The 22,196-nt window shown below is 31.7% G+C and overlaps 1 protein-coding gene across 9 annotated transcripts in view; it reads left to right on the top strand.

Moving 5' to 3' along the window:
• The window catches only part of LOC145259173 (homeobox-containing protein 1-like), a 294,675-nt gene that overhangs the window by 58,103 nt on the left and 214,376 nt on the right, over positions 1–22,196 (top strand). For all 9 annotated transcript variants that reach the window (XM_080116926.1, XM_080116923.1, XM_080116925.1 and 6 more), the window contains exon 2: positions 20,744–20,773. In XM_080116926.1, the coding sequence (XP_079973052.1) occupies positions 20,744–20,773 (30 nt within the window). The remainder of the gene's footprint in view (positions 1–20,743; positions 20,774–22,196) is intronic.

Below are 22,196 nucleotides of genomic sequence, written 5' to 3'. Positions count from 1 at the left end.
ATATATATATATATATATATATATATATATATATAATGTTTCTTAATATGAATGTTATGTTTATTTGATAAAAAATGACAATTTTACATTTTATCTATATACTAGCGGGGGGGGGGGTATCCGGCATTGCCTGGGAGTTTGGAGGTGCGTGTGTAGTAAAGAACTTAAAAAATCAGAAAAACCCAAATAAAAAAATCAGAAAAATCCAAATAAAAAAATCAGAAAAACCCAAAAATAAAAAAAACAGCCCACGAACGTAAAATTTCTTTAAAAAGATCGGAAAAACAACTCCCCTCCCCCAAAAAAAGGACAGCGTTGCCCGGGTGTTTGGAGGTGTGTATGTAGGGGGGGGGGCAAAGAATAAACAAATTAATAACCCTGTTTAAACTTTTTTTAAAAAATTGGAAAAAACAAAACAAATAAAACAGCGAACGGACATAAAACTTCTTTAAAACAATCGGATAAACAAAAACCCCAAAAAAGGAACAAAAAACAGCGAAAAAAAAATGGTATAGATAACCTCGTTTCAATATTAAATGTTTAAAAATCGAGAAAAAAAGTATATCTGATAACTGGGATTGAACCTGAAATCTTTAGATAATGACGCTGTCACTTAACCCATCACGCTATAGATGCATGGATGAAAGTAGGTCGGTTTTTATAACATTTAAAACGAATTCAATGTACGTCTTTTGTGCGTGAAGATACCATTTTTTTTCACCTCTCCCTGTAAAAAAGGATAAGGAATGAATGTTTCTGTTAAGGATGAAGGAATGAATGTTTTTGCCCAATTTTTCGATATTTGTCGACCGGAGGTTCGAGCTTTAGAATGATACCTGTCTGGCAAAAATCTGTGGCCTGTGTCGAAAGTTTTTGCAAGACATACATACATACACACATTTTTAACTTTTATATATATAGACTACTGAGGGGGGTACCTGGCGTTGCCCGAGTGTTTGGAGGTGTGTGTGCTCGGGTGGGGGTGGGGGGGGGGTGTTAATCAAAACATAATAAGCGAAGTAAAAAAAAAAACAAAGAAAACAGAAAAACGAAGGTTTAAACTTCTTTAAAAAATCTGAAAAATAAAGCGGTGGGTACCCAGGCGGTGGGGGGGGGGGGCGTAATCAAAACATAAGAATAAGCGAAGTAAATATTTTTAAATATTAAATAAAAATTAAAAAATCGAAAAAAAAAACACAAAAAATTAATGTAAGGCAAACGAACGATGGTAAATGTAAAAATCGGAAAAACAGAAATACGAACGTTAAAACTTTAGAAAATCTGGAAAATACCCCCCCCCCCAAAAAAAAAAAAAAAAAACGTGGAAAATGGCTTAAATAAGCCTGTTTCAATATTAAAATTTAAAAAATAGGTGGGTACCTGCTGTGGTCAATATCAGGTCCAGCCAGTCGTGTTTCCAGCAACACTCTCTAGGGACAAGAACATAGAATCAGATCGGCATCTTACTTCACCGTGCTTTTATCTAATCACTGCGTCTTTTTTTCCAATCCTGGAGTGGGGCTTGGCTGATGATGGCAGGCATGGATGAAGCCATCTGGTTATGTATATATATATATATATGTGTGTGTGTGTGTGTATTAACACACACACAAAAGTTATGTTTTATGCAGCAAAGCAGATATTCATTGATATATCTGTATTTTTTATCTAAAGATTATTTTTTTATTTAATTTTTTAAAGTTTAAAAATTCCTGTAAACATAACTTGCAGTTTCTACTTTTAATTCCAATTGATATTAGAAAACAATATTGTTGTAGACCCGTGCTAGGGGTCACAAATGAAAGAAACCACAAGTAGTGTAAAGTGTATAAAATATATGTATTTATCATAAAGAATACAAGGAGCCACTAAAGTGGTATGAGAGGAACAGGTTCGTAGCATGCAGTTAAACATGGTATGAAAGTCTTCTCTGAAACCAGTGGTATTCATAGGACTAGTTGATTCCACTTAGTTCTGAAATAGGGGTGATATTCTCATGAAATTTGAAATGGCAGCATAAAATGGAGATTATTTGTATTATTTAGATTCTTGGGACTACGTTTCTCATCTTATTTTCACAACATTTTGGTTGATGTAACCTCTGATCTTCTTCAGGTGTATCTTGTCAAATTCTGAATCTTTTTGTCTTTTCACTATGTGAATCTTGTCTCATGTCGATGAATAAATCGACTTCAACACTACCTTATCTCTGACCAGGTCTTTATCCCTTTTTCACTCAAGTATGTTGTCATCATTCTTTCTTATTTTTTCCTTAACCTTTCTCCATAAACTGACCCTGCTGCCTCAACTGTTCTATATATATTAACCCCCAAATTCTCATCCCTTCTTTCAACATGGCAATGCTATCAGTCTCTTGTTCTGCACACATCTTTATATACTGTCTTGAGTCTTTAAGACTTGCATTACACATCAATTATATCATTTTCGTATCATTTCTCTCCATACAGCACATGTCTTCAATTCTCACTGGCTAACTTTTACTTCCATACATAATCATTACAAGGTAGAAAAAATGTGAAATATTGTGTTACTAATCTACTTTGTAATGTAATTATTTATAATAAATATCTTTTAAGGTTTTCATATGTATATGTTTCATCTTAATCAAAATTCATCGGTGTAGCTATATATATATAATTGTACCACCAGTCGGAAGATTCAAATACTGAACTAAAGTCACCTTTGACTTAATGCCTTTACTCACACAGCCATTGAGGCAGCTATAGAATGGAGAAGGGAAATATTCCTATTATTCATTTAACAAACGTGGAGTGGGGGCTTTTGCAATATTGTTTTGAAGCTTTTCGTAAGTTCTGTTGGGAGTTACTCTATTATTTTTACAAATACCTTTTGAGGAAAAAAGTATGAATTATATATCCTCTCTCACCTATGGATTAAATAGTAGGGTAGACTAGACTCTCAAGCCTTGCTTGTGCAATTTAGAAGAAAAGCTTTGAAATAACACCAGTCTTTGCTTACCTTGGGATTGTTTACAATCGTCTTACAGTTCTCATTGCCACTGGATGAGTAATGTCAGTTCAAAAGTCTGGTTGGAGATTATGCAACTCTTTCTTCACTATATACTCTTTGTACAAGTTCCTTAACACATAGTATCCATTTTCTCTCGAGATTGAAAGGAGGCCAACAACAATAAAAATATTGAACAAAAATTTATTAAATTTCAATATTTCTAAATAAATTTTATACAGTAAATTTTTTAACATGAAAAATATTTATGGCATGGCTATCAGCATTTCTATTGAAGAGATATTTTTCTATTAAACTTCTTTTAAAGTTAGTTAAGCTTCATGGTAACAACTAAGGACTCAAGTATTTAAGTACATTATCTTTCATCTGTAACTATGGAAGGTTTTAACAATAGATCAGTTTCTATTGCTGCAAAGTAATGGTACTTTTTGTTATGACATTTGAAAGTGTAATCTTTTATGTGATCGATTTTTTTGTGTCAACAGTTAAGTCAGAAACTTCACAAGATGCTCTTTCAAACCTTACATCATTAGATTCAGTGTGAGCTCTGATCTGGTTATAGTAAAAAGAAATACTGCAATACCCAGTCCCCTAACACACGCACACATTGAGTTACTAGGGACCAAAAGGGAGCGAGTAAAACTTTTTTTTCTCGGTGATATTGATAGTTATTTAGAAAACGCTGAAATTAGGTCAAGCAGGAGTCAGTCAGATTTATTTTTTAATGAAAATTTTTTGCATATTGAGCTAGTTACCAAAGAAAAAGTTTTTAAAAGACAGCTATCCACACTTTTTGAAACTCTATCTTTATTATTTGGATTATTCGGACTACTGTTCTCATCTTGAGTGTTAGTTTTACAATGTTTCGGTCAAAATATGGGAAAACTTTGGAAATCTTTCTGTCATTCTTGGAAATCTGCATGGAGTTTTCAACTGACTCCTTTATTTAATTCACGAGTGTAGCATGCTCTGTCTGTAAATCGTGACCGGATAAAAGTCCTAAATTAAATTTGCAATTGTATTTTGAAGCTCACCCGACTGAGGATTGAATCTTCAACCTCCAGAAAAGTGTAACTTACAACTGAAGTTACCAAATACTTTATCCATTACTTCATGGGTTCTCCAGATAAGAACAGTGGTTCAAATAATCCTAATAATACTAATTATTAATCCTCTTGTATCTTGTCCATGTTTCCAGGCAATGTTGGGTAGCCATGAATAAAAAAAAAATAACAGTAGAGAAAGGGCAGATGAAATAATTAAGTTTCATTTGAATATTGGTAGTGTGTTAATAGTGTGTTAATAGTGTGTTAATAGTGTATTAATAGTGTGTTAATGTTAAGCACAATGTTTTAGTAGTTGATTTGAAAATATAAAGAAAAAGGGGAGGCGGTTCTGGCTAAAGAAACATAGCAAACAAATAGTCATAAAACAATAATCTAACCAATTTGTTTTTCTTGATAAATTCTTCTGTAAAATGCAAGATTTATTACCAATATGACCAAATGTTGAACCATTTGTCTGTGATACAATTTTATTTGTGATCAAATCGAATACTCAGATTCTAATCCTTCATCTTTTCCTCCATTTAAAGAGATTTGTCTGCAACGAAGAATATATTCGAATGCAAAAATCGTGTCTTAGTGTTTTCTACTAGTTTTGTCAGTCTGACCATTTTTAATTTCTTCTGCCATCATCTACATACCACTGTGATTAAAAAGAAGAGAAAGAAGAGTCAAATGTTAAAACTATAAACCTCAGCCAACATTAAAAATTGATTTTCTGCTCAAAACACAGAAACGTCTGTGCATAAGATTCGTCTATTGAGAGGTTATGGGTTAGTGGTGGAATCTTACCTTCAGAGTTTTCCTGTATTCTTTATCTTTGTTGTTTTCATCTTTGTCTTTCTCATCTTCATCTTGCTTGTTGATTGTTTTTATCTTTTGCATCTTCATCTATTTCGTTTTCTTCTTTCTCTTCCCCTGTAATTCATGGAGTGTTATTGTCCTTTGCTCTACAGGTAGATTCAATTGTTTGCTACTAGCGCATATATTCAATATTTTCTGTGTTTCTAACAGAGCTCCATTACTAAATATAGTGGAAGAAAGTAATACATAAACTTTCACTCTTGCCGATCTCTGTTTCATGTGTCCCCCCCCCCCCAAAAAAAAACGTTTCATTTATCTGCATATCGACCCTTTTGTTTTTGTTTATTCAATACTTAAATGGTCAGTTCCTATTTTGGTCAATCAAATTATGTCTAGTTGAATTACCCTTTTTTAGCAAAAGAAAAAAACCAAAAAAAAACCCGTTTGACTTATATTTGAGACATAGTAAATTAATATTTACTTTTAGGAAAATGGTGCCCATGTTCAAGTTATAGTCGAACTTGGATAAACCAAAAATGTACATAAAGTCTTTTTTCAATTTTACCTCACCTGTTGCTTTTTTGTTTTGCAGATCAATTCATAAAAATGCAAAAAATTTAATTAAGTTCAATCGTGACTCCCTCCATATGAAACTTGAAAAATTAAAAAAAAAAAAAAAAAATAATAATAATAAATTAAATCTTCACTTAACTCACCAGTTGAGTTCAGTTACTTTTGCCATCTAATATTTCAATTTCAGAAGACAAATCTTTCATGGTTTGACTTTGATTGTTATATTTAGTTTGCAAAAGTTTTGCTACATAAGAGAAAGTTGAAGCTAGAAAAGTCATGACTGCATCCACATGGATTTTGCTGAAAAGAGCATTTTATAAAAGTCTAGGAAAGTTTAAGATGGAGAGGACCACTTATTGATGCTCAACTGCTTAAAATATTGCAAATATAGAAACCAAGATGTAAATTCAAATGATACAAATTATCAGTCTTCCTGTAATAATAATTTTAATCTAATGTTGATTAAAACTTAAATATGATGTAATTTTTTGTTTGCAAATAGATTTGAAAAATTATTGAAAAACTAATAATCCTTCAAAAAAGATTAAATATTGATAAATGGTTTAATTCTTAGTCAACTAGAATTTAACAACAAATAAGATATCAGAATCTACTTTTTATCAACTTTTGACCTAATGGATGAAGGTGTTGACTATAAAATACTAGTTACAATTTTCAGGATAAAGTTAGACTGAGTTCAACTGAGCAAATAAACTCTTAAAATTAACTGATAACACATCTCTCAATAAGTTTTTGATCTAATTAATGAAGCAAGTTTTAGGCTATATTCGGTTTTATTCATCAACATAGTTTTATTCATCAACATAGTTTTATTCATCAACATAGTTTGCTTCTTCTAAGATGATACACCGATTCCAATGCATCTCTAGCAATTTGATGTTTTTCTGTAGAATTATTTTTCTTTTGTCTCAAAATAAGTCACAATTTCTGATATTACTTTGTTAGAATAAAATCCTTTTGCTTGGAACATTCATTCAAGGTCTTTTAAACAACCAGTAGTTGCTGGATCTAGAAACTGAGGTTGGTGGAGAAGTAATTTGAAATTAAATTTATGGTTTTGTCATCATAGTAATCAACTTGTAACACAGATCATTATCTTGATAAAAGAGCACATTTTTTTTTTTTTTTTTTGGTGACATCTTCCATCAAATGCACCAGTAATACTATTTGTATTAATGTTTCTTCCTTTCTCAAAGTAATTGATGAACAAAATTACTTATGCATCCCAAAATACATAGGCCAAAGCCTTACCTACTGATGTTTGCATCTGATTGCTTTCACCTGCTGCTCAGCTGACTTTCTCGTTTTTTTTTTGTTTTTTTTTTTCTTATTTTGTTTAAACTGGAGATGAGGTACCCTACCGGATTTCATACATTCCAACTGAGAGATCTTTTTAAGATTCTTCCTGTTTTGACAAACTTCTGAGTCCAACTTTTACTTCTGACCTGAAATAGAGAAGGTTGCTGAAAAATGGTTGCGTCATTTTACCACCTCAGAAGGTAATGAACTCCCGACGCAATCCTCTATCTGTATGAGCCAGATATGTCCTAAAATAGGGTATTCTTGCCATATCTAAGTGGGAGCTGCTTGGAGAGCCCTACTCTGTCTTGACAAAATTCAAAACTGGGTTTGAAACCTAGTAAGTAATGCCCTTTTTTCGCCCTTGTAACCGTTTTCTCACAGAAAAGACATTGCAAGCCTGTTGCTGATCATTATTTTCATGGCAAGTCCTCATCTAAGCTTCAATCTATGTTTTGCCAAACTTTCATAAAAATACTTGTATAGCTACAACAACCATCAAAAGTTTCCCCATTCTCTATCTGTGCTTAAATCTAAATGCAAATTCCATGAACCACGCTTCTTTCCTAGAACTGCCCATCTGTGGAATTCTGTTCCACTGGGCTGTATTCCAACTGATTACAATATGGTCAACTTCAAGTCCAATTTAAACAAGTTCTTGTTGAGCCTCCTAACCCCTAAATAATCCATTTCTACCCCATTTCCATTACTAACTATTAATATGCTGTTGTCTCAGTGACTATCGTGCACTCATTAACCCTTATCTTCAAATGGCCTTCGAGTCCTGATAAGTAGTGACTATATAAAATTAAAAAAAAGTCTCTTTAAGTGAAGTTATTTGAAACTCTTGCACTTGGTTCACTAAGTATATTTGCCTGGTAGTGTTGGAAATTCTTTTCCATGTGTCCAGTTGCTCCTATAACTACTGGAATGATGGCGATCTTCCTAAGATTCCAGTCTTTTTTCATGTCGTACACAAGACCATGGTATTTTGTTATCTTTTCTCTCAACTCTGTTCAATCCAGCATCATCGGGGACACTAACTTTTACTGAGGTTGCTTCTTTCTCCATCTTATTCCATATCACTATGTCTGGTTTAACAGCTCCGTTTTCTAGGTACATAGCTGTAGGAACTGCATAGTCATAATGGATGGTGTATGACTTATTTCCAACTGTTCTTTCAGGAATTTGTTTCCTAGGACTTTCTGCTGCATTCGATATTCAACTTTTTACAGATGGTCCAATGGAGATACTTCATTGTGTCACATTGTAATTTGACGCTGGAATGAAGTGATAAATCATCTATTGTCACATATTGAGAAATGTTTTGGTGTTAAAAACAGTTGCAAGCAGAACTCTGAATCATTGTTACATTGCTCTTTTTGACTGTGAGGAAATGCGGCACCCACTTTGTTGAACACAGTTTCCTCATTGACAAATGTTTATGCAAAATGATGAAGAAACTGCCTTTTCGTATCTTGAATTCCTCTGCTATCTCATGCAAATTATGATTGGTCAAAACAAGTTTGAACTTTTTTGAGGTTTTCTGGAACATCTGAAATGGCCGACTTAAGTGTTCAGTGTCTATTACATTTTAAAGTTAGCATACCAGCTTTTAACCATTGTTTCAACAGAACAAAATCTGAATGACATTTAAGCTGTTGCTTTGCTTGAACAGTATTTCCTCCATCAGCAATAATTTTATCTGCAAATAAAATTGAGATTTTTTCATCGTTTTGGAAATTTACAACAGTACTTTTACTTAAATAACTATAATTTGTAAACTAATAATCTGGTTGGGCTCAAATCTTGATATGTGATGTTTGAAGTTTAGTTCTTAATAAAATATGAATTTTATTTTTATTAGTGACACCATCTATTTGTCTGGCCCATGACTTATGGTGTGATTTCTTATTAGATATCTAAGACATGGAACACAAAAAGGGTATGGTGTTCTGCAATGGATTAAATGAAAAGCTCAGTTCAAAATTGTTAAATTGTTAAGATTGGAGAGTGTTACAGTCGAAATGTTGTGGACATGATAACAAAGTAGATTGAGATAACATCTTTTAGTCCGAAATTATGCAAATAACACTGCAAAACATCTTTTCTACATTAAAAATTAATACAAAAAGGCATCAGTCTCAGCTGATACTGCACACAATAATCATGAAGGGTTAAGGAGGATGGAAAAATTGAGGGAGAGTACTAATCAGATTTCCACTAAAAGTGTGCTAAGAGGAATGGGACCTCAGCTGCAAAAATCATTTATGCAAATATTGTTTCTACTTGAAAAGGAATTAATAAAAAAATATTAAAAATAAGTAAGTCTTTTTATACTAGCTTTATCTTAGTGCTGTCTGCAAGGAGTCTTTCATTTTTTTTTTTTTTTTTTTTTTTTTTTTTTTTTTTTTTTTTTAATTTAATTATGCTCATTATTTGTTAATTTAAATTATTAATTAAACCAAATAAAACTAATTTTATTCAGATAATATTTTTAAACTCTAATTATAAAATTATTGGATGTAAATAATTATAAACTTTTTGGATGTAAATGTCACACTTAAACCTTCTATTCAGCAATTTAAATGTTTCCAAATTGTTTTCAAAGTTCAAAGTATCACAAAATAATTTTTTTATTTTTCAAAAAGCAATCAAAATGCATTCTGATGGAATGTTTTAAAATAGGAATTAAACATTTTTTTGTCATTGCATTTTTTTTATTGAAATGATCAATAAAAATGTGTCTGTCCTATATTCACGAGAATCATGCATGCATACTGATATACTAGAAGTCACACAATTTTATTTAAATATTTTGTCTTCAAGATGATAAATACTTACATCATTTTTTGACTAAAAAATGATTTCAAAAGTATTTATTTTATAACTTTGAGGATTTTGTATGTCTAAAAGATTTGCATATGTCTATAAGCTGTGATTCACAGAATTGAATAAGTAAAATCTGCTTTTTTTCTGCATCTTATTTTTATAGACATGGTTATGATTTGAAATTGAAAACTTTCACTGTAAATTTTGTTAGATCATCATCATATTCAGTTTAATGTCCATTTTACATGCTGGCATGTATTGGACGGCTTTTAAAAACTTCCAAACCATCTATTCCAGATCTTAATTTTTTACTCTTTCTCTCAAGTCCATTTTTATCCATTCCTTTAATGTTTTCTTAGCTTTCCTCTGTAAGTTATGTGTAAGGGATGGAAAGTATCTGTCATTTGAGAAAAGATCTCTGAATCAGGTAGATCTTGTTTGCCTTTGCCATTTTGATAGAATGGTGCAGGATCCTTTACATTAGTGACAATATTGAGTGGTTGTGATGGAAAACTGATAGTGGGAGGGGGCAGTAGGTGGAGTTGGAGACTTTGTGTTTTGAATTACTTTCATACCTATCCCATTATCCAGATTTGGTCCCCAGCGACTATTGGCTGTTTGCAGACCTTAAAAAAATACTCCAGAAAAGGAATTTGGCTCCAATGAAGAAATGATATCACAAACTGAGATGTATTTTGAAGACAAAATCAAAAAGAAAAAAAGCCTTAAATTGTTGGAGAAAATTTGGAATTGGTGTTTCACTCTAGAAGGGTACAATATTGATGAATAAAGTCAAATTTTGTCTAAAAGTTCTTTTATTAGTTATGCCTTGAACTTATTAACTGATGTGTTACGTATATGTATGAGCACACACATTAGCAAAATATTAATGACTGATTGATTGGGTTGCAAATTAAAAAATTAAATTCTGTCCTATTTAAATCTATCCCCAAATCATTTTTCTTCTATTTGTGCATATAACTTTTAACAGGAGATAAGGGTGTGAGGGTATCACAAGTATTTTATGTTTTGCGCCAACCTAAATTAAATTAAAAATATATATGAATAAAAAATTTCAAGGGATTAAGGGAAAAACTAAATAACAAAACAAAAACTCTACCGAGATTTGAACTCAGTTAATTTATGCATTTTTAATTTTGTTACATAATTGCCAGTTTAGTCACCTTGGGTAGTTGAAAATTTTATTTTCAAAGATGTTCGATGTGGTTACATTTCTTTACGTATTATTCTTTATTATTGAGACAACAATGCTACATGGTATCTTCTGCGGATGAAATTTTGAACTTTGTTTCTAAGCTATGTTGACCCATATTGATCATTTATACATTTTTTTTGCATTTGATCAAGACTCTACTAGGAATGGCTTTAAAGCGTTTCTGCTTATCATAAACAGATGTATGAAAACCAATAATGTAGTGCTCAATTAGCCTGATGAATACTGTCACAGACTATGGAATTGGTTATTATAAGTTGTAGTGGAGCTGATACAAAATGAATTGCCCATTGCCTCTGGTGATGGCTGTCTTTGTTAAGTGAAATGCCGCTACCTTTTGTCTTGCGTCAGTGGTGGAAGAGATTGTGGCTTTCTCCAAAACAAGCAAAGTCGGCGTGAACCCCTTAATGCTTGTGTATAAACAGTCAGAACAGCTGATCAATCATGTCGCTGATGATGCATTCATGTAATAAAACATAAGTGGGCAAATTTTTTGTTGTTTTTTATGTCTATCATATTGCTGTGCTGGTCATTCCTTCTCGTAGCCTTTTGTTTGTGATTCTATTATTTTCTATTCTTCACGTGTATTCTTGTTTGTCATTCCTGTCTGTTTACAAGTTTTTAAAAATCTGTAGTCTATTCTTTGTCCTTTACATTCAACCCTGATTAAATAAAATACACTATTAAACCCGGATCTCCAACTTCTAACATAGACCCCCCACTACCATGTCTCCTTCTCGAACATCAGGGGTCTACGTTCTAACCTTCCAGAGGTTGAAACCCAATTACAGGAGACTAAACCAGACATATTTTTAAGTGAAACTGGCATTGGACAGACTATTCCCCTAGATGAGTTTGTAATTAAAGGATACTATAACTTAACTTCCAAATCTGCTAAGAACTTTGCAGCTAATTCTACCCTTTGCGACCAAGGCCGCCAACCTCCAATATTTCCTCCTGTATCAGAAAACACGCAATGTGATATACAAATATCTGTACGTGATGTTGCCAAGCTAATTAAAAACCTTGATTCCAGTAAAGCAACCGGCCCTGATGATATTCCAATTATAGTACTCAAGACTTCATCAAGAACTAGTGCCCATCCTTACAAAACTGTTTAAACATTGCCTTAAGGAAAATTGCTTCCCATCACCCTGGAAAATCTCATCAGTATGCCCTGTATTTAAGAATTCAGGTGATCGCTCATCTCCCTCTCAGTACAGGCCAATAAGTCTCCTGTGCGTCAAGAGTAAGTTGCTGGAATCTGTGTTAATAGAGAAGTAATCAACTATCTCAGCAAAAATAACCTTCTTAGTGACACTCAATATGGTTTCCGTTCTGATAGATCTACAGCAGATGTGCTTACAGTTATATCTCACAGGATTAATGAATCTCTCGACAGAGGCTTCCTTTCTAGGGCAATTGCTCTTGACATATCAAAGGCCTTTGATAGAGTATGGCATAAAGGTTTACTTCACAAGATTTCCAGCTACGGTATAGCTGGAAATGTCTTAATTATTAAATCATTTCTCTCTGATAGGTTGTAGTAGTGGTTGATGGGCAGAAATCAGAAGCTCTCAGTATTAATGCTGGAGTCCCTCAGAGGTCCATCCTGGGCCCAACTCTCTTCGTGGTCTACATTAATGATCTTCCAAATCACATCCTTACATCATTCGTGAACATTTTTGCTGATGACACTACTATCTATGGTAGCACATCTAAGACCGTAAATGACCAAGTTCTCTCCGATTCTCTCTCCTCTCATCTTGAGCATGTGGTACAATGGGGGAAAGGAGTGGCTGGTTACTTTTAATGCATCTAAAACCAAGCTTTTATCTTTACATCATCAATGCCCTGATCCCCATCTGGCATCAATTGAAATGAATGGCTTTCGTCTTGGGGAGGCCTCATGTTTTAATAAGCTTCTGGTCTTAAGTGGAACACATACATTAAATCCGTTGCCAAAGCCGCTGGAAAAATGGTGGGATACTTCTATCGATCCAGTAGATATCTCACTGCTGATGCAATTCTCTATCTATATACATCCAAGGATGGAGTACTGTTGCCATATCTGGGCAGGAATTGCTAGTAAGGACTTATTCTGCCTTGATAGAGTTCAAAATAGACTTCGTAGCCTCGTAGGGATGTCCTTTTCTCTTCCCTGCAACCTCTTTCTCACAGAAGAAATGTTGCGAGTTTGTCTCTGCTTTATCGTTATTTTCATGGTAAGTGCTCGACTGAGCTCCAATCTATGGTCGCCTCTCCTCGCCAAACTTTCACAAGAAACATATGTCTAGCAGAAAACACTATCCATAAATTCCCCCACTCTTTATCTGTGCTTAAACCTAAACGTAGATTCCATGAACAAAGCTTCTTTCTTAGAACTGCACGCCTGTGGAATTGTCTTCTGTTTTCCTGCTTTCCAGCTGATTACAATATAGTTGTCTTCAAGCCTAACGTAAACAAGTTTTTGATGAGCCGTTCCATATAAGTTAACAAATTCACCAAATTTCCATTACTAATGATTACTATATTGTCCAATTTCTACTGTACACTCTTTAACCCTTATCCTTGAGTGGCCTCTTGGCCTTGATAAGTGGTGATGCCCATGTAAAAAAAAAAAAAAAAAAAAAAAAAAAAAAAAACCCTTGAAATAACCTGGTCAGAAGGTCCTGATTCACAAGTTTAAATTCCTGAAAATTTATTGTGGTAATTTATACAGTAATACTATTGTGTAGGTATTAAACAACAATCCTTCTAACCTCACCACTCACAACCTTAGCTATTGGTAAAATACAAACTTGTGTCAAATTATGTGGTGCCTAAAAATAATGGCACCCAACTCAAATTATGTGGTGCCTAAAAATAATGGCACCCAACTCAAATTTAGCTCAACTCATAAGAACATGTTTCCTCCTGTTTAGATTTAATACACTTTCCCATGCTTTTATGCACTTTGTTGAAATAGAATATCCTACACCCCTTTTTCCTATAAGGGTTTACTATAAATAAAGTCAGGACTGTATTGGCAAGGTCTTGCTTCGGACAATAGTAAAATTCTGATGTCTGCATTCCATTGTTGTACTCTCTTAATGCAATGAACCTTTCTTGTGTTGCTTATTCTTTTGATCTTGTTTATCAAGTTTACAACACACTTCCGTGTGAATTCTGCTGAGATATCTCTCAGCTCTGACAAAAAATGTCCTTATGAGATTGGGGAGAAAAAATGTCCCTATGAGATTGGGGAGAAAAAGTCACACTAAGCAACATAAAGTGGATAGAAAAAGTTGTTCTAGCATGACACATTTCTTTCTGTTAGGAACTGCCGGGTTAGGGATGCTCAGGGTATTATTGAACAAGTATATTGTCATGATGAGAAATGGCAAATGAAAAATATATAAAACAAAATGTGATATATGTAGAAAGCTAAGATTTTCATTATATGTTAAAGTTATCATGTCTAATGATAATACTATCCGTTTTTCACATTTGCCCATAGCTCACACAGCATACTCAATCCAATTACAATGACCTCTTACAATGAATTGCTTGTTTCATCATTAAATTAAACTCTATTTTTCTGATTTAATCTGTTAAGAAAAAATATTGGACCATGTGTAAAAAGTTGAATGTCACATGTAGCAATAAGTCCTGAGAACATTTATCAGAAATCTGGAAATAAGTCTGAGCTATCAAATCTGACAAGAACGAGAAAGAAGCAACCTTAACAGAAGTTAATGTTCCCAGTGATTCTGGGTCAAAAGATGGAAAAAAATAACAAAATACTAAGGTCTTACAAAGTTTCTTTTCAAGAATTTTCCACCTGTGGAACACAATAATACATAATAATACGACATGAAAAGAAACTGGAATCTTAGGAAGATGTCATTTCAGTAATTATAGGAGCAATTGATCTCCTGAAAAATAATTTAAAAAACTATCAGGCAAATATACTCAGTGAACCAAATACAAAACAGACAAACAATTGTACTTAAAGTGACAGTTAGAATCTTAAAATGGTCTCTTGGTTGAAATGTATAAAATAGCAAGTGAATGTCTGGCATGCGCTATCCTCAGCTAAAAATGAATAATTTTTAAAAAATTGAAAAAGTTGAGAACAAACCTGTTACAATGGGGAAAAAAATTTCTTCTGAAATTGTCCAAAGAACTTTTCTTTTTTTAATACTAATGAGTCAGTGTTTATCAAGGCACAAAAGCCACTTGAGGATAAATTAATGAATTTGTCAGTTGGACAATGTAAAGGTTGGATTACAAATGGGTAAGATTTGATTACTTGACAAGAATGTGTTGATATTGGAATTGAAAACGTTGATGTTGTAATCAGCTGGGAAGCAGTCCTGTATTATTGTGTTCCACAGGTGGAAAATTCTTGAAAAGAAACTTTGTTCATGGAAGTTCCATTTAGTTCTAGGTACACAGGATCGAAGAAATTATTTACAGCTGTTGTAGCAAAACATTTTACTTTACAGAGGGAAACCAGAGATTGGAACTAAGTTGAGTAATATTATTTTTACTTGTGGATGACATATTTTCGTTTTGATACCATAAAACAAACAAAATTGTATAAAAATATATATAGGTATATAAAAGTACTGGAATAATAATGTGAAATGAATGTCTAAATGAAAACTGAAATATTTTGGAATTTTCAAAGATTTATTACAATTATATTTGACACTTGAGTTGCAAAAAAATCTAACGCTCAAAGCAATTTTCTGGATCTTGAACTTCTGATGGCAAATTATTATAAAAGCATGTTCATGATTTTCCAGTTTATTAAATGAAATAATATAAATGTCAAAAGTTTATTAAATGAAATAATATAAATGTCAAAAGTTTATTAAATGAAATAATATAAATGTCAAAAGTTTATTAAATGAAATAATATAAATGTCAAAAGTTTATTAAATGAAATAATATAAATGTCAAAAGTTTATTAAATGAAATAATATAAATGTCAAAAGTTTATTAAATGAAATAATATAAATGTCAAAAGTTTATTAAATGAAATAATATAAATGTCAAAAGTTTATTAAATGAAATAATATAAATGTCAAAAGTTTATTAAATGAAATAATATAACAGAAAAATAAAAAGATTAATAAGGGACCTTCTTAAGTTACCAATACTTGTATCACATGTGTTTTTGATTTGGAAAACAAAAACAAAATTTATGTAAGCTGCATGATTCTTTAAAAACTGAACTAAAAATGTGTTTACTTAAAAACTGTACTAAAAATGTGTTTACTTAAGCGAAAAATGAAACCTGTTCTAAAAATATTTGAAGGGGAATTTGAAGGAGTGAATTTCTTCAGTATAAGTACTTGCATATGTATCATAATAATAATGATGATTTATAGTAATAAAATTTTGACACACCTTCAATTTGTAATTATCAAAATTGTCATTTTAAATTGGTCAAATATTTATTGAAATAATAAAAAAATGCAAGAATATAAACTAAAACAAAATTTGTAAAAATCTTATTTCGAGCTTCATTAATATTCCTTCTCTTCTTTCATTTGTTCACATACCAAAGTGACACTACATCGTCGGTACTCCTCTCTGCATTCATAAGTAATCAGCACTCTCAGCAGTAACACTCCAAACTGTTGTAAAACATCTTGTGAGGCTATCTTGAAAATGTTCCCATTGATGCTGAAATTTCCATTCTTGTTAAGGATATTGTTATGAGCACAATTTTACATATTAGACTGCAAAACTCCTTGCCAAACACATAAGTTTGGTTGAATTTGGATTTTTTGTGAAAGGACCATACACAATGTCTGCATTCAATCATTATGTAGATTAATCAGAATATGTGATCAGAGTATATCACAACTCCTCCCATTTCCCCAAAAAGGAGAAGGTAATCCCTTGGAGGATGTTATCATAACAAACAAACATATACTACTCCCCAACCCCTGTGAATTGAGCATTGAAAGATGGTACAATTAATAGAAGTAAAAGTATAGTTTCAACTTTAGACAGATACCAACTCTTCATCTGTAATAAATGTTATGCAACTTCTTTAAGTCGAGATTCAATGAGTTTAGAAATTTGCATTTGTGTTTTGAACAAGATGAAATCAGTGTACATGTATTAAAAACTATTATCATTATTAATCCTAATAATCATTTAATGTTTACTTTATTGAAAGATAAATGTATGACTAGCTGGGAGGAAGCGCCTGGCTTTGCCTGGTCATAAAATATACTTAAATATGATATTTTAATTTGTCCAGATATCCTATATATTATTATAGTCATGATTTCAAAAGTAAAAATAAGTATTTGGGTGCCATCAGCTAGAATTGAAACCGAAAGCAAAACTAGCATTCAAAGCTAGTGACGTTACCACTGTATCAACATGACATGCATATGAACTGATTAAAAAGATGAATGTACAAAATGTATAACTTTTTTTTTCTATTTTGACCCATTTTTGACCCCTTAAAAACTATTTTAACCAACTAAAGACTCATAAAAGAATGGTCCGTAAAAAATCCAATCATTTGAGGCTCCTAACGTCGATCTGCGACTTTTAGTAGTTTCAGAAGAGATAGTTTGAAAATATGGAGACAGACAGACATACCTTTTTATATATTAGATATAAAAGATAATGAAAACATTGTGTTCAATTAGTTTGAATCCAATATTTTATCTAAATAAAAGTAAAATAATGAATCAAATAAATTCAGTGTGATATATCTGTTAGCGGGATCAGAATTTTTGTGTCTATGCTCTGTTGACTCCACCATCTTGTATTCTTTTTCTTCAACATTAACTCGCACTTCCCCCAAGATGAGGTATGTCCTACTTGATTTTTGGTTTCGTATATCAGTTGTTATCATTCCTTAAACACTCTTCTGTTGTTGATTACTTGCTTGCACTCTATTTTCTTCCAGCGTGAAACCTGCAGCTACTTTTAAGTCCTTAGACTCCATAGCGTGTAGGGTTCTTGCTCGAAAGATCGCTAATCCCTCCACTGATTTTCAATACTATAGTTATTTACTGACACTCATATTGCACATACTATGCTGATATTGTAATCAATTAGTTATTTTTACCATTATCATTTCTAATTTTTGGATTATCGTTTATTTTTTGGTAATTGTTTCCATATTGTGATCTCCATTCTTGATCTTCTTAGCAGATGTGTTGTTCTCTCTTTCATTTTAATCTTATTTTATAGAATGTTTGTAACCTTTCTCTTTTCTCTTCATACATGATCTGCCATATTTGGTTTCAATGTCTTCTCTCAGACTATGACTGTTCAATGTTTCAGGGGATGGCATGTTTCACTTTTAAAAATTGGATGGAATACAAATAGTTTGTTGTATTCTCTTACATCCTGACTCTACTGTTAAAGTGTTATGTTGATTTAAATAATTTGAATTATTCAAATGACTATTTTCATTTTCCAACATATTGTCCAATCATGTACATTTATTTGGACTCTAGACTCTTCTTGAGAAACAGGAATATAACTAAAATGTGAATAGAATCCAAATACACATTAATTCTCATCACCGAAATATTGCCGAAAGTGCAAGGGTATTGCCGAATTGGAAAAATGTGAGGGTATTGTAACTAAAAATAATTTGCATAAAGATTTTTTTGTTTGATTTTAGTTTTATTTCTTCAGATGAAAAAGTTATCAAAAATTAAACTTTCATGCAAAAGTTGGATTATATAATTGAAGTCATTTAAACTAAGTATTGCATACACATTATTTTGCGAATAGATAATTGTGACAATCTATTAATTTTGTTTTTGTTCAAGCAATGATCAGCATCAAGCGAACATTTTGAGCAATTCTTGATGGCCACTGCTCCTCCTGCCATCTACCACTGCCGCTACACAAAAAAAGCAATCAGCCAGAGACATATAATTATGATAAAAATGTCATTAAAAAATAAATATTCAGCCATTTTTTTTCCACTCTTCAATTTAGTCTGATCTAAATGTCTGTCTATATACACCACACCTCAACATCAAACAGTAAAAAAGGCTATTAAAAAACAAAACAAATGTAATTCGTATACACGACTATATTTAAGTTTCATGTGTAAAAATGTGTTTGTCTACTTAGATCTATTCTTATAGACATACATATTTAAGCATTTTGTAATTATAATTAGTTGGTGTGTGTGTAGATTTAAACTTGCATATATGTCATATTGTAAACGTATGTATGCATGTGTATGTATATTTAATTATTTTGGATACACACAATGCAAGAAACATATGCCCACTATATAATGTAAAGGTGAATTGAAATGTGTGTGTGTATTAAAAATAACCCAAAAATTGTTTTTAATACATTTAAATAAACAGCTTTTCTCAAGACACTTGTGTGTTTTGCATGTTGTTGCTCTTTTTTTCTCTTCATACTTGATTTTGCTCGTCTTTCCCCTTGTCACTTCTTTTCCCTCTCACCACTTATTATTCTCTCTCTCATATATAATCTTTTTCTATCGCCATATCTTTCTGTCTTTAATTTTAATTTGTACTATGTTAATTGCAATACATTGGCATACTTTATAATAATGTATTTAGAAGAAATAGTACTTAATCCAATCTAGACACTTTCAAAAACATAGAAATTCATTAATTCTTTTAGAATTAATGAATTTCTATGTTTTTTGTTTTTTCTCGTGAATGACAAGATCTCTTCATATGACATATTAATAATATGACCTCCTGTATTGTCTATAATCAGAAGCACATTGAAATTGAAGTCCTTCTCTGACTTCTCGGATGAAGCACTGCTGATGTGAGGATTGATGTTATCTTCTAATTATGCATTTAATATATATGCGAGACGTTTTTATTTTTGAAACTTCATTTTTGGATTCATAAATAAGGTCACACTTTATTGTAAAAAAACCTTTGTATCTCACAATATTTTTGAGTTTTAAAGTCGCATATTTTTGTTTGTTCTGCATAATAAAGATATGGCATCTATTAATAAATGCCTATAATCGTTTTGGATGTCTTGCTTACATCATGGTTGGTAGCGACTTTATTTTCAATGGTGGCTTCAAATTTCATAGTACACCTGTGAAATTTCTGAAATCAACCCTTGCTTGCACGAAATAAGGTTGAGAAAATTTGAACTGGCCTCTAGTCTTTGGTTAAGAGACATTCTGGAGTAAATTAACACATTGATGTTGTGTGTTTCATCCATGCTGAAGGAATTTAATTAACGCAAAATCTCTAAAAGTAGATATCACAAACCAGCCTAGAGTTTAGCATGTGAAAAAGTGTAAATATAGAATTCCTTTCACTTTCAACTTGTGATAACTTTCTTTTGAGGCTTATTTTGATAAAATTTCGGTGTAAACAAAATTTTTGTTTTCTTTTCCTCTATAAATCTACAATTCTTTTTTTTGTGTTAATAGTTTTTTAATATTTTTTTTTGGGGGGGGGTACTTTAAGTTAGATCACTAAAAAAAAATTAACTGATGAAAGATTTATTTTTTAATATTGGTGTTTTGATGGATGCCAATTATCGGATGAATGCATGGAGCTACATACTAATTGTCTATTGTGGAAGAAGGGAGTGAAAATGAATGATGTATTCTCCTTTTTAATCTTCTTTCACTGTTAAATTATTTTTTTTTATAAAATAGGATCTTTAAAAAGTTTTAGTACAAAGGCAATCATCCTTATAAAATGTTTAAAAATATTTTTTATAATTATCTAATCTGTATCTCTGATAATTTTTGATTGCAATAAATAATTAATTTTAAATAAAAAAATATATATATAGAAGTCACGTAGATGCAATTTTCTTAACATAGAAATGTGATGGCTGAAATAAAATTTCAAAATAAAAATCACAGTCTTATTACAAGTATCTTTTCTTAAATATTTTTCAGGTACTTGAAAGAATGTGTACTGATACCACAGTGAGTATGAACAAAACATTCTTTTTGTGAAATCATTTTTTATTCCAAGCTAAATATATTTTTTTAAATTTGATTGAAACTCGTTTAAGATTTTATGCATTTAGTAAAAAAAAGTGTTTTTTGTTTTTCTTTACAATATAAACATTTTTTGTGTTTATTTAATGCTGAATCTGAGTACTTATTGTAAACAATGGCTTACAAATCTTTAATTGAATAAAATCAGCAGCAGAAAATGATGAGGTCATACATTTGCCAAAAACAGTTTTTAAATGAATACAAAACTTTCAATGCTTGTTGATTCCATGGTTTGCATAAGTATTATTTAGTGCTTTATTTTATGAATATCATTCATTTTTTTTAATACATAAATAAGAAAATTGCATATTTATGGAAATTGCCTGAGAACTCTAGAAATTAAGTTTTTTCGATTATATGTAAATTTTATGTTTTCCATGTAAGTCATGCTGCATGATGGTTTCAGAGTTTAATAATTCGATAAGACATGGAAGTTTGTTCACCTTTGGAGCAACGCCGCTTCATAGAGTTGTGGTGATCCATTTTGCAATGGTGAATCAGAAATACCTCACACTGAGCTGATATTTTTAATTTCTCATATAAGAAAAATGAAAATTGCTAAATTTGTGTCTGTCCCTTCTTATCAAACTTTGTGTCAGTCTCTTCAAATCAACCAATTAAGTAAAATGTTTAACAATACTTTGCTTCGTTTTACTTAACAATTGCTTTTCTTTAATACGTCATGAAATATATTGTTCCTAGAATTTCATCCTTTGTAAATATAGCAATCTATTTCATCAGCTTACTGCATTATGAGGTCACATTTGTGTTCATTTTATGAGCTAACAAGAATTAATCAGGATGGTTCTGAGGATTCTAGACAATCCTACAGAATAGCTAGCAATCCCTGCAAGAGAACAATTTGTGAGGCTAGATATTCTTAAAGGATTTGAGACTATCTGATCTCAAAAGGATAGCTCATGTAATTTTTGGAGAATCTATAATAGTGTTATTGATAGTGGCAAATCTGCTATCCATTCTCTTTTTAATGATCTTCAGGTCATTTCATCTTCTAAGGATAAGGCTTTTTGCTAACAATTCTTTTACTTGATGATTCTGGTGCTGTTTTTCCGGATTTTCCTTTCAAAACTGATCAGAATTCTTGTTGGTCTTGACCAATCTAAAGCTTGCAGTCCTGATTTGATTCCTGTTGTTCGTTTGAACTTTCTACTATCCTCTCACAATTATTCAATCTCTGTTTGTCTCCGTCCTGTTTCCCTTCTTGTTGGAAGGAGTCCTCTGTTATCCCTATCTTTAAAAATGCAGATGATCGATCTAAATCAATTAAATATCATCCTGTTGGTCTTCTCTTTGTTATTAGCAAAGTTTTGGAGAGGTTGATCAACAG

Source organism: Euprymna scolopes, chromosome 34 (genome assembly GCF_053919585.1).
Source record: "Euprymna scolopes isolate OS-2025 chromosome 34, ASM5391958v1, whole genome shotgun sequence".
Taxonomy (NCBI): Eukaryota; Metazoa; Mollusca; class Cephalopoda; order Sepiida; family Sepiolidae; genus Euprymna; species Euprymna scolopes.
This window is presented reverse-complemented; position numbering and strand designations above follow the sequence as displayed.